General features: G+C 32.4%; 1 protein-coding gene across 1 annotated transcript in view; it reads left to right on the forward strand.

The window, feature by feature from the left end:
• The first annotated feature begins 252 nt into the window (after positions 1-252).
• LOC129727668 (uncharacterized) overlaps positions 253-13,344 on the forward strand; it is a 205,970-nt gene continuing 192,878 nt past the window's right edge. The window contains exons 1-2 of the mRNA XM_055685709.1: positions 253-397; positions 461-707. Coding sequence (XP_055541684.1) covers positions 267-397; positions 461-707 — 378 coding nt within the window. The 5' untranslated portion in view covers positions 253-266. The remainder of the gene's footprint in view (positions 398-460; positions 708-13,344) is intronic.

Raw genomic sequence — 13,344 nt, forward strand, 5'->3', positions numbered from 1 at the left:
TCCTTCTTTCTTTTTCTCATGCAAAAACCACAGTTTTGGAGTGATCCGTCAGCAATATTTATGGTTCTTGTAACTTCGCCTCACGTGATTTCGTCATTTGAAACCTCTTTTTTCGTTGGGTGGATTAAAAATTATATTTATAGGGTAGTGGAGCGAGACTTCGGTGTTACGTCTGTTGTTCTGTGAGTATAGCATAAGAAAACGTATCCATAGAAACTCATATTTTGTTACCGTTTGTTTTGCGATAATTCATAGATGAGTTGCTAATGATTGATAAAATCAAAATGCTAAGAACTCAACCTATAACTAAATTAGGAGTTTACGGCCAATATGGCATTAGTCTCGAGAAAGCAGTTCAACTTTTTATTCAGTCAAGGCTTCAGAAATGTTACTATACGTAAGAAACATATTTATTCTCGTGCATTTCTGCTTAAGTATAACGTTTTATAATACGTAATAGGAAGCAACCAAACAAAGACACTGCTAGACCTGGCTTTGAATTCAAAGGAATAAAAGAGCACCGTGAGTACGAGGAAGCTATTGCTGAGCAAATCTGTATGAGAGGTCATTCTTATGAAGAATGTATAACAAATGAAAAACATTTGAAAAATTCAAAAAATCAATTGGATATACTTTGTGACGATTTTGTACAAGTTAATTATTTTCTGAAGGATTGTGAAGTTAAAGAAAATGAATCTTATGAAACGGTACGTAACCTAATAACATACCAGAATTTCTGTATTAATATGTAAATATACAGGAATACTTTGATATAAGGTACATTCCGAATTTTGATTTGTACTTTATATCGAATTGTACCTTATATCGAATCATGAAACATTTTCAACAATAGGGCTTCAAACACTTTATTTTGTTGTCTTTTGTCTACGTATAGTTTATTTTGGAAATAGTATCCAACTATAAGTGTGAACCGACTTGTTTTAAATACAATTCAAATCACATTTTTCTGCTTTTTTTTAGACTTTCAGCCGCGTCCAAAAAAAGGTAATCTAGAGCATTAAAAATTGAAGAAAATTCAAACTATTATGTTATTATTACTAGTTTTTATTTACCATTTATTTACAAACATACACATTTTTGTATCGAAAATACTTCCTTTTTTTTCTTGGTTCAATTTTAATTTTTGTTTCAATGAATAAGAACCATGAATATCTGCTTACGGATTGAGATCTTTTTCAATTATTTCTCCGTTCCTTAGGATTTCGAAACATGCATTTTCCTCGTTGAATTTTAAAATGACCGTTTGAACTAACTTTTCAATACACATAAAAGTTGCCCAGAAATGCACATTACGTAGTGGTTTAAAACGTAAAAAAGGTGATCGTCAACCTTTTGAGTGTAATAATGCCATTTAAATGCTGTAGTCTATTTGAAAAATTTTGTTCATATCTTAAGGAGAAACTTTTGATGCAAATAGATTCTTGATTAATCTGCCTAAAAGTGAGATGATCATTTTATTTATTTTATTATTTATCAAATCAAAGTGAAATCTTTAGCAAAGTTGTAGGTAATTTTATGTAGAAAAACTTTGCTGAAGACACTTTGGTTCTACCACATACAGGTAGTTTCATAAACGCACAGTCTCGAAATGTCTAAAAAACAAATAGTAATTAACTTTTTGGGGTGTGATTAAAGAGGCCTAGACATTTTTTCATAGTTGAGAAATACATTACTCTGCCGAACATACTTTAAGCATATTTTCAACTTTTTCCTAGGTTCTATGACATTTTTGATAAAAATGCTCTTTTTTAAATCAAAATTTGTTTCAGCTGAGAGAGTGTTCAAGTGCGGTTTATGAAAAAAAACCTGGTTTGGAACATTTTTTTGAGCATTGTATTTTAAATTTCACACTAATGTCCATGGTCCATACCATTTTTTTTTAGAATTTATATGGACAGTTGTCCACAGAGGGGGAGGGAGGGGGGGGGGCGGTCAAAATCGTTAAAAATCTGTCAACGTGGTATGTGGATGGTCCCTTATATCGAGTGACGCTACACGGTAAAAGTCGAAAACCCATTAATGGGTATTGTTGTACCCATTTTTTTCTCTCATATGCGGATGTCAAAAAAATGGGTAAATTTAAAAATGTGAAATGGGTAAAATTGTACGCATTAGAAAGACATGTTCTTAGAAAAAAAAATGGGTCATTAGTTTACCCTTTAATAGGTGAAAAAAAACTTCGAGCGTCGTTTTAGCTCTGTCGAATTGTTCGCAAGCGTTACTGCTACGATCTATTTTGTTTATTATTTGTCAAAAATTGCCATGGAAGGACTTTAAAAGAGATTCGTTACTGCGTCGTTTAAGGAGTTGCAAGGTAAACAGTATGTTATATCAAGTATTGAATTTTACAATGTGAGCATTTTTTTATATTAGGTCTAGAATGTTCACTATCCGTATGGTATTGGCTTTGTTGCAGAGAATAGCGATTCTGACAATTGATGATAGCAGATAAAATACTCCTGTATTTGTCAATAAGATTCATTTTTGCAAATAATTAAAATAATTAATTTCACTTTTACTTCTTTTCTTTTTTTTTTAATTGATAATCACAAAATTTCCGTTTATTTAATAATGGGTAAAATTTCACCCATTTCCTTGAGACAATTCGTTTCTAAAAATGAGTGAAATTGTACCCAGTTTTTGACGTTTAATCGGTATCCCGTTAATGGGTAAAACTACAGACGGTGTTATGAACAGATACGCAAAGAGTGAGGTCGAAAACTCCAAGTGAACCGTCAAATCGAGGCTCCAAGTGTGCAAAGTAAACAAACTCATGCGTGTTACTTTTCGTACAGAATGTGTGTTGCAATCAGTATCAATTCTGTGAATCACGTGCAATTATGGTTTCAACGAAAAATGTGTTCGTCATGCTCATATTATGAGTGATGCATTGAAAATTAAATAACTGTATGAACAAGCATTGAAACTTAGTAATATATCCATACAAAGTTTCAAAATTTCATTACACTTTCTAGTGCGTATGAAAAGTCATGCGAAAATAAATGTGGTTGCCAGAATTGTACAAAATAGAATATTAGCAAAGGGTTGCCATATTTACAGCTTGTCTCTTTGCGTATCTCTTTATAACACAGTCTCTGGGTAAAACTAGTTTACGCCTCTGTGTTATATATATATATATATATATATATATATATATATATATATATATATATATATATATATATATATATATATATATATATATATATTTATATATATATATATATATATATATATATATATATATATATATATATATATATATATATATATATATATATATATATATATATATATATATATATATATATATATATATATATATATATATATATATATATATATATATATATATATATATATATATATATATATATATATATATATATATATATATATATATATATATATATATATATATATATATATATATATATATATATATATATATATATATATATATATATATATATATATATATATATATATATATATATATATATATATATATATATATATATATATATATATATATATATATATATCTACTAAGATTCGCACTCGCTTGTCAAAGCGGACTCTGTAACCTTGCGGCTACGAAGCTCGACAATCGAAAGGCTACGTGAGACATGTTTAACACATGTATGTGTTTATATATTTCATCCCAGTGTGAGAATTTTTACACATATGAGTTTGAATCCAAACGAATGCGCTTATGCTAAAAAGTACTTTTTTTTTTAATGGGGGGGATTTGTTAGTAGCTTAAGTAAGAAAACAGTCAGAGAACTGGAATTTCCCTTGTTAATTATTTAATTCATTTTAACCGCAATGAGGTTAACAACTTAAAATTTTTTGAAAAGGCACATGCTTTGTATAATGTGCGTGTAAAGTGGGAAATTTATAGGAAGTATGGCGGAGGTGAAAAGCATATCACCCAATGCCGTACTTGCCAACGTTATGGCCATGGTTCCAAATTCTGTAACATGGACCAAAAATGTCTTAATTGTGGAGACTCTTCTCACAAAAAGGACACATGTCCTGTGAAAGAGAGTAAAAATTTTCGCTGTGCGAATTGTAACGGCAACCATATGTCAAATTTTTATCAATGCCCAGTCCGTTTAGCAATTGTTAAGGCAAGGCAAGGTAAACAAAATTCAAAACAAAATTCTCCAAGCGTACCAGTGACGCATAGTTTACCTACTCCTTTGCATACCCGTTTAACATATGCACAGGTTACAGGTAGTTTGAACATTCTACCGCCTAATGTTGGTAGTTCGAAAATGACCGCTAATATGGGTAAGCAAAACACGCTAGAAAATAATTGTACACCTATTACCCCAGCTAATATTGCTACCGAAAATATTTTTTCTAATGTCAACTGCCTGGGGCCTATTACGGCAGGTAAACTTTCTTTTTTGCAACAGGCAATGTTCGATCTTATGAACGCCATGTTGCAGGCAAAATCAATGTTTGAAGCCATTCAAATAGGCACAAATTTTACTATTAAAATTGTTTCTAATTTAAAATTTAGCAATGATTTTAAATAAAACAATTAAAATATTAAATTGGAATGCTCGCTCATTGAAGGCCAATGAGAATGAGCTTTTTAATTTTTTAACAGTAAATAATGTGCATATTGCAATTATTACTGAAACATTTTTGAAACCTAACATAAAATTAAAATATGATCCCAATTACGTGGTTCATAGATATGATAGGATTCAGGGTTCCGGCGGTGGAGTTGCAATTGTTATTCATCGCCGAATCAAACATTGTGCTCTTCCCCATCTTGAGACGAAAGTTATTGAAACTTTGGGAATTGAAGTTCAAACTGAACTTGGGATTTTATTCATTGCCGCAGCATATTTACCATTTCAATGCACACGCGAGCTCAAAAATTATTTTAAGGGTGATTTACAAAAACTCACCAGAAATCGTTCGAAATTTTTCATAATCGGCGATTTTAACGCTAAACATCGTTCATGGAATAATTCTCAAAGTAATTCCAATGGCAAAATTTTATTCAATGATTGTTCTTCAGGATACTATTCTATTTTGTCTCCGAATAGTCCTACATGCTTTTCTTCTGTAAGAAACCCTTCAATAATTGATTTGGTGCTAACAGATCAAAGTCAGGTATGTAGTGATTTGATCACACATGCTGACTTTGATTCTGACCATCTTCAAATAACTTTTTCTTTATCACATGAATCAGTTTTAAACCCTATGAGCTCTGTTTTTAATTATAACAAAGCTAATTGGGAAAGATACAAAAATTATATTGAGAGAAATTTCAATAATGAGCTTGATTTGCAAAACGAAGTGAATATTGATTCCGCTTTGGAAGCATTAAAATGTGCAATTGTTGATGCCAGGAATTATTCTGTTCCAAAGGCTCAAGTGAAATTTGATTCACCAATAATTGACGAAAATCCTCAACTTCTAATTCGTTTGAAAAATGTCCGCAGACGTCAATATCAATGTTCTCGTGACCCTGTTTTTAAAACTTTTATAAAGATTTACAGAAAGAGATTAAACATAGATTTACTCTTCTGAGAAATCAAAATTTTGAGACTAAAGTTGAAAAATTGAAACCATATTCAAAACCTTTTTGGAAGCTGTCGAAGATTCTTAAGAAACCTTCAAAGCCTATTCCAGTTTTAAAAGATGGTGAACGTTTTCTTGTATCCAATGAACAAAAGGCTCAAAGACTTGCTCAGCAGTTTGAGAGTGTTCATACCTCAAATTCGAATTTTGTGAGTCCAATTGAAAATGAAGTCACACGTCAATTTGATTTAATTTCTTCCCAGAATTTTTTACCTGCAGAAATAATTGAAACTAACTTGAATGAGATTAAATCAATTATTAAACATTTCAAAAATATGAAAGCACCTGGTGACGATGGAATCTTTAATATACTAATCAAACATCTCCCTGAGAGCACAATGGAATTTTTAGTAAAAATTTTCAATTGCTGCTTCAAAATTGCATATTTTCCCAAATTATGGAAAAATGCAAAAATTACTCCTATTTTAAAACCGGATAAGAACCCAGCAGAAGTTTCAAGTTATCGTCCAATCAGTTTGCTTTCTTCAATAAGTAAACTGTTTGAGAGAATTATTCTTAACAGAATGATGTCACACATCAACGAAAATTCAATTTTTGCAAATGAACAGTTTGGATTTCGCCATGGGCATTCCACAACTCATCAATTGCTCCGAGTTACTAATTAGATACGAGCTAACAAATCTGAAGGTTATTCCACTGGAGCTGCTCTTTTAGATATAGAAAAAGCATTCGACAGTGTTTGGCATAAAGGTTTGATTGCGAAATTGCAAACTTTTAATTTTCCAATTTTCCTAATCAAAATTTTCAAAAATTATCTTACTGACCGAACTCTGCAGGTCGTCTATCAGAATTCCAAATCTGATAGATTTCCTGTCAGAGCAGGTGTACCTCAAGGTTCAGTCTTGGGTCCAGTCCTGTACAACATATTCACTTCAGATCTTCCTGATTTGCCTCCAGGATGCACAAAGTCATTGTTCTGCGATGACACAAGCATTTCCGTAAAAGGAAAAAGTCTTCGTGTCATATGCAGTCGATTGCAGAAAAGTTTAGATATTTTTTCTTCCTACTTGCGAAAGTGGAAAATCTCTCCCAATGCTTCTAAAACTCAAATGATAATTTTTCCGCATAAGCCTAGGGCTTCTTTCCTCAAGCCAAACAATAATCACGGTGTCAAGATGAATGGGGTTATTTTAAGTTGGTCCGACAAGGTTAAGTACTTGGGACTAATTTATGATAAAAAACTTATTTTCAAAGAGCACATTGAGAGTATACAAGCCAAGTGCATCAAATATACGAGATGTTTATATCCTCTCATTAACAGGAATTCTAAACTTTGTTTAAAGAACAAACTTTTGATTTACAAACAAATTTTTAGACTAGCAATGCTTTATGCTGTACCGATCTGGTCAAGTTGCTGTTCAACAAGGAAGAAAACGCTCCAAATGATTCAGAATAAAATTCTGAAAATGATTTTGAAGCGTCCTCCTTGGTTTGGTACACTCGAATTACATAGACTTACTGGTGTTGAACCATTAGAAGCTATGTCAAATAAAATTATCAACAATTTTCGACAAAAATCGTTGCAATCCTCAATTGCTACGATAAGCTCTCTTTATAGCCAATAAGTTAGCAATTAAGTTAGTTGTAAGTTGACTTCCCCTTTTCTGACAAGTAGGTTTAAATCCCTACGAACGATAAGTCCTAATTGCGAAAGCAAACAAATCCTAATAATGAAAATTACAAATTTCTAACAGTGTTGAGAAGTCACCATTTGTGATTGGACACACATACTCATTATTTACTAATATTTATCATAAATACTTAAGCTACTAACAAATCCCCCCCATTAAAAAAAAAAGTACTTTTTAGCATAAGCGCATTCGTTTGGATTCAAACTCATATGTGTAAAAATTCTCACACTGGGATGAAATATATAAACACATACATGTGTTAAACATGTCTCACGTAGCCTTTCGATTGTCGAGCTTCGTAGCCGCAAGGTTACAGAGTCCGCTTTGACAAGCGAATGGTGATAGGTGCGAATCTTAGTAGATATATATATATATATATATATATATATATATATATATATATATATATATATATATATATATATATATATATATATATATATATATATATATATATATATATATATATATATATATATATATATATATATATATATATATATATATATATATATATATATATAAATATATATATCTACTAAGATTCGCACCTATCACCATTCGCTTGTCAAAGCGGACTCTGTAACCTTGCGGCTACGAAGCTCGACAATCGAAAGGCTACGTGAGACATGTTTAACACATGTATGTGTTTATATATTTCATCCCAGTGTGAGAATTTTTACACATATGAGTTTGAATCCAAACGAATGCGCTTATGCTAAAAAGTACTTTTTTTTTTAATGGGGGGGATTTGTTAGTAGCTTAAGTATTTATGATAAATATTAGTAAATAATGAGTATGTGTGTCCAATCACAAATGGTGACTTCTCAACACTGTTAGAAATTTGTAATTTTCATTATTAGGATTTGTTTGCTTTCGCAATTAGGACTTATCGTTCGTAGGGATTTAAACCTACTTGTCAGAAAAGGGGAAGTAAACTTACAACTAACTTAATTGCTAACTTATTGGCTATAAAGAGAGCTTATCGTAGCAATTGAGGATTGCAACGATTTTTGTCGAAAATTGTTGATAATTTTATTTGACATAGCTTCTAATGGTTCAACACCAGTAAGTCTATGTAATTCGAGTGTACCAAACCAAGGAGGACGCTTCAAAATCATTTTCAGAATTTTATTCTGAATCCTTTGGAGCGTTTTCTTCCTTGTTGAACAGCAACTTGACCAGATCGGTACAGCATAAAGCATTGCTAGTCTAAAAATTTGTTTGTAAATCAAAAGTTTGTTCTTTAAACAAAGTTTAGAATTCCTGTTAATGAGAGGATATAAACATCTCGTATATTTGATGCACTTGGCTTGTATACTCTCAATGTGCTCTTTGAAAATAAGTTTTTTATCATAAATTAGTCCCAAGTACTTAACCTTGTCGGACCAACTTAAAATAACCCCATTCATCTTGACACCGTGATTATTGTTTGGCTTGAGGAAAGAAACCCTAGGCTTATGCGGAAAAATTATCATTTGAGTTTTAGAAGCATTGGGAGAGATTTTCCACTTTCGCAAGTAGGAAGAAAAAATATCTAAACTTTTCTGCAATCGACTGCATATGACACGAAGACTTTTTCCTTTTACGGAAATGCTTGTGTCATCGCAGAACAATGACTTTGTGCATCCTGGAGGCAAATCAGGAAGATCTGAAGTGAATATGTTGTACAGGACTGGACCCAAGACTGAACCTTGAGGTACACCTGCTCTGACAGGAAATCTATCAGATTTGGAATTCTGATAGACGACCTGCAGAGTTCGGTCAGTAAGATAATTTTTGAAAATTTTGATTAGGAAAATTGGAAAATTAAAAGTTTGCAATTTCGCAATCAAACCTTTATGCCAAACACTGTCGAATGCTTTTTCTATATCTAAAAGAGCAGCTCCAGTGGAATAACCTTCAGATTTGTTAGCTCGTATCATATTAGTAACTCGGAGCAATTGATGAGTTGTGGAATGCCCATGGCGAAATCCAAACTGTTCATTTGCAAAAATTGAATTTTCGTTGATGTGTGACATCATTCTGTTAAGAATAATTCTCTCAAACAGTTTACTTATTGAAGAAAGCAAACTGATTGGACGATAACTTGAAACTTCTGCTGGGTTCTTATCCGGTTTTAAAATTGGAGTAATTTTTGCATTTTTCCATAATTTGGGAAAATATGCAATTTTGAAGCAGCAATTGAAAATTTTTACTAAAAATTCCATTGTGCTCTCAGGGAGATGTTTGATTAGTATATTAAAGATTCCATCGTCACCAGGTGCTTTCATATTTTTGAAATGTTTAATAATTGATTTAATCTCATTCAAGTTAGTTTCAATTATTTCTGCAGGTAAAAAATTCTGGGAAGAAATTAAATCAAATTGACGTGTGACTTCATTTTCAATTGGACTCACAAAATTCGAATTTGAGTTATGAACACTCTCAAACTGCTGAGCAAGTCTTTGAGCCTTTCGTTCATTGGATACAAGAAAACGTTCACCATCTTTTAAAACTGGAATAGGCTTTGAAGGTTTCTTAAGAATCTTCGACAGCTTCCAAAAAGGTTTTGAATATGGTTTCAATTTTTCAACTTTAGTCTCAAAATTTTGATTTCTCAGAAGAGTAAATCTATGTTTAATCTCTTTCTGTAAATCTTTATAAATAGTTTTAAAAACAGGGTCACGAGAACGTTGATATTGACGTCTGCGGACATTTTTCAAACGAATTAGAAGTTGAGGATTTTCGTCAATTATTGGTGAATCAAATTTCACTTGAGCCTTTGGAACAGAATAATTCCTGGCATCAACAATTGCACATTTTAATGCTTCCAAAGCGGAATCAATATTCACTTCGTTTTGCAAATCAAGCTCATTATTGAAATTTCTCTCAATATAATTTTTGTATCTTTCCCAATTAGCTTTGTTATAATTAAAAACAGAGCTCATAGGGTTTAAAACTGATTCATGTGATAAAGAAAAAGTTATTTGAAGATGGTCAGAATCAAAGTCAGCATGTGTGATCAAATCACTACATACCTGACTTTGATCTGTTAGCACCAAATCAATTGTTGAAGGGTTTCTTACAGAAGAAAAGCATGTAGGACTATTCGGAGACAAAATAGAATAGTATCCTGAAGAACAATCATTGAATAAAATTTTGCCATTGGAATTACTTTGAGAATTATTCCATGAACGATGTTTAGCGTTAAAATCGCCGATTATGAAAAATTTCGAACGATTTCTGGTGAGTTTTTGTAAATCACCCTTAAAATAATTTTTGAGCTCGCGTGTGCATTGAAATGGTAAATATGCTGCGGCAATGAATAAAATCCCAAGTTCAGTTTGAACTTCAATTCCCAAAGTTTCAATAACTTTCGTCTCAAGATGGGGAAGAGCACAATGTTTGATTCGGCGATGAATAACAATTGCAACTCCACCGCCGGAACCCTGAATCCTATCATATCTATGAACCACGTAATTGGGATCATATTTTAATTTTATGTTAGGTTTCAAAAATGTTTCAGTAATAATTGCAATATGCACATTATTTACTGTTAAAAAATTAAAAAGCTCATTCTCATTGGCCTTCAATGAGCGAGCATTCCAATTTAATATTTTAATTGTTTTATTTAAAATCATTGCTAAATTTTAAATTAGAAACAATTTTAATAGTAAAATTTGTGCCTATTTGAATGGCTTCAAACATTGATTTTGCCTGCAACATGGCGTTCATAAGATCGAACATTGCCTGTTGCAAAAAAGAAAGTTTACCTGCCGTAATAGGCCCCAGGCAGTTGACATTAGAAAAAATATTTTCGGTAGCAATATTAGCTGGGGTAATAGGTGTACAATTATTTTCTAGTGTGTTTTGCTTACCCATATTAGCGGTCATTTTCGAACTACCAACATTAGGCGGTAGAATGTTCAAACTATCTGTAACCTGTGCATATGTTAAACGGGTATGCAAAGGAGTAGGTAAACTATGCGTCACTGGTACGCTTGGAGAATTTTGTTTTGAATTTTGTTTACCTTGCCTTGCCTTAACAATTGCTAAACGGACTGGGCATTGATAAAAATTTGACATATGGTTGCCGTTACAATTCGCACAGCGAAAATTTTTACTCTCTTTCACAGGACATGTGTCCTTTTTGTGAGAAGAGTCTCCACAATTAAGACATTTTTGGTCCATGTTACAGAATTTGGAACCATGGCCATAACGTTGGCAAGTACGGCATTGGGTGATATGCTTTTCACCTCCGCCATACTTCCTATAAATTTCCCACTTTACACGCACATTATACAAAGCATGTGCCTTTTCAAAAAATTTTAAGTTGTTAACCTCATTGCGGTTAAAATGAATTAAATAATTAACAAGGGAAATTCCAGTTCTCTGACTGTTTTCGCCTCGTGATTTTTGTTTCATTAGAATTATTTGGGTAGGGGCTATGCCAAGTAATTCTGTTAAAGTAAGTTTGATCTCATCAACGGTTTGATCGTTGGTGAGACCTTTCAAGACAACCTTGAACGGCTTGGCGTTCTTGGTGTCGTATGTAAAAAATTTGTACATCTTGTCAGTTGAATACTGAACAAGACGATCACGACCCTTTACTGAGTCGGCTAATAAGCGGCATTCACCTCTACGGCCAATCTGATAGGTAACTTTAACGTCAGAAACAAACGTTGAAAGTTCCTTTTTGAATATATTAAATTCAGAAGAAATAGTTACCACAATAGGTGGAACTTTCTCCTTTTTTAAAGATTTTATATTTTGTATAGTTTCATTATTAATAACTTCCATTTCACCAGCTTCTTGCTCAGGCAAAATATCAAAAGGATTGTCACTACAGACACTCGATGTGTCAGAAAGAGATGCCTCTCTTTTCCTCCCCGCAGCGATGCGAGGTTTCTTTTTCTGTCCAGCCATTTCAGGTGATACGAAAAAAGTTAAAACAAACGTTAAATTCAAAAGTAGGTAGTCTTGAGAAAGACTGATGGGAAATAACTTTCAGGTAGTCTTTAAAAGACACACTGACAAAACACAAACTTTGAAGCTATAGGCAGTCAAAGACCAGTCCACAAGCAACCGAAAAAACGTCTGATCTGTAGGACAGTTCAAGACGCACTGATGCTAAAAAGTACTTATTTAGTGCTTGCACAGCCTGATTGTACATTTTCAACATTCACACAGTCTTATGTTTACTGCAAGACGAGTATACTCGCACTTTTAGGTATATTGAAATGAATTTAGAATGGATCTCCTGAGATGGTCTAATAAGCCAGTCGTCGTGGGTTCGAGTCTTGACTCGAGAGAAACTTATTGTCAGTAGAATCGTAGCACTAGCCCCGCAATTGTATTGTACACTAAACAGTTGGATGCGAAGACTGTGTATAATAAACAAAAGATCAAGTTCCTAATCGGACTGTATCCAAAGCTTTGCTTAGAATGGATTTTAGAATATTCTTACAAACATTCCTAGCACCAAATTACTTCATTTGCTCAAGCCGATGTTAGGATTTTTTTGTTTATTTGTTATCATATCATGTTTAATAGGTCTCATATCATGTAAACATGTTTTGTTTCGTGCATAAACCATCGGACCAAACAGATGCCCGATAATGATCTAATAGTTTTCAAGCCATTCCAATTGCAGCCAAGAAAATCAAATCAATACATCCATTGCTGAGATAATCCAAATGTATTTTTCAAGATTGTTTTTGTACACTACGCATAATATCATTTAATCAGTTACCTCAAAATACTGCAATGTACTAGGCCTTTCCACAAGTTTTGTTTTTTTTTCAACATGTCTTTTGAAATTATCATTGAATTTTAAGTATATTTTGAATAAAAATCTTGCCTACTTCCTTACAATCTTTACAGGATATTTTAAACTAAAACTGATTTTTACAAGAGCTCAGGGAACATTCGTATATCACGTAACGCAGAATTTGGAATTTTGGGGGCATTTAGGGTCCCAACGTAAGTCAATTATGGGAGAAATGCAAACAGAGACAGTCACTCTGATTATAGTCGTGATCCGTTTTTTTGTTTATTACGTGTTTTATATCGTTTAGTCGTT

The sequence above is a fragment of the Wyeomyia smithii genome, chromosome 3 (genome assembly GCF_029784165.1).
Source record: "Wyeomyia smithii strain HCP4-BCI-WySm-NY-G18 chromosome 3, ASM2978416v1, whole genome shotgun sequence".
Taxonomy (NCBI): domain Eukaryota; kingdom Metazoa; phylum Arthropoda; class Insecta; order Diptera; family Culicidae; genus Wyeomyia; species Wyeomyia smithii.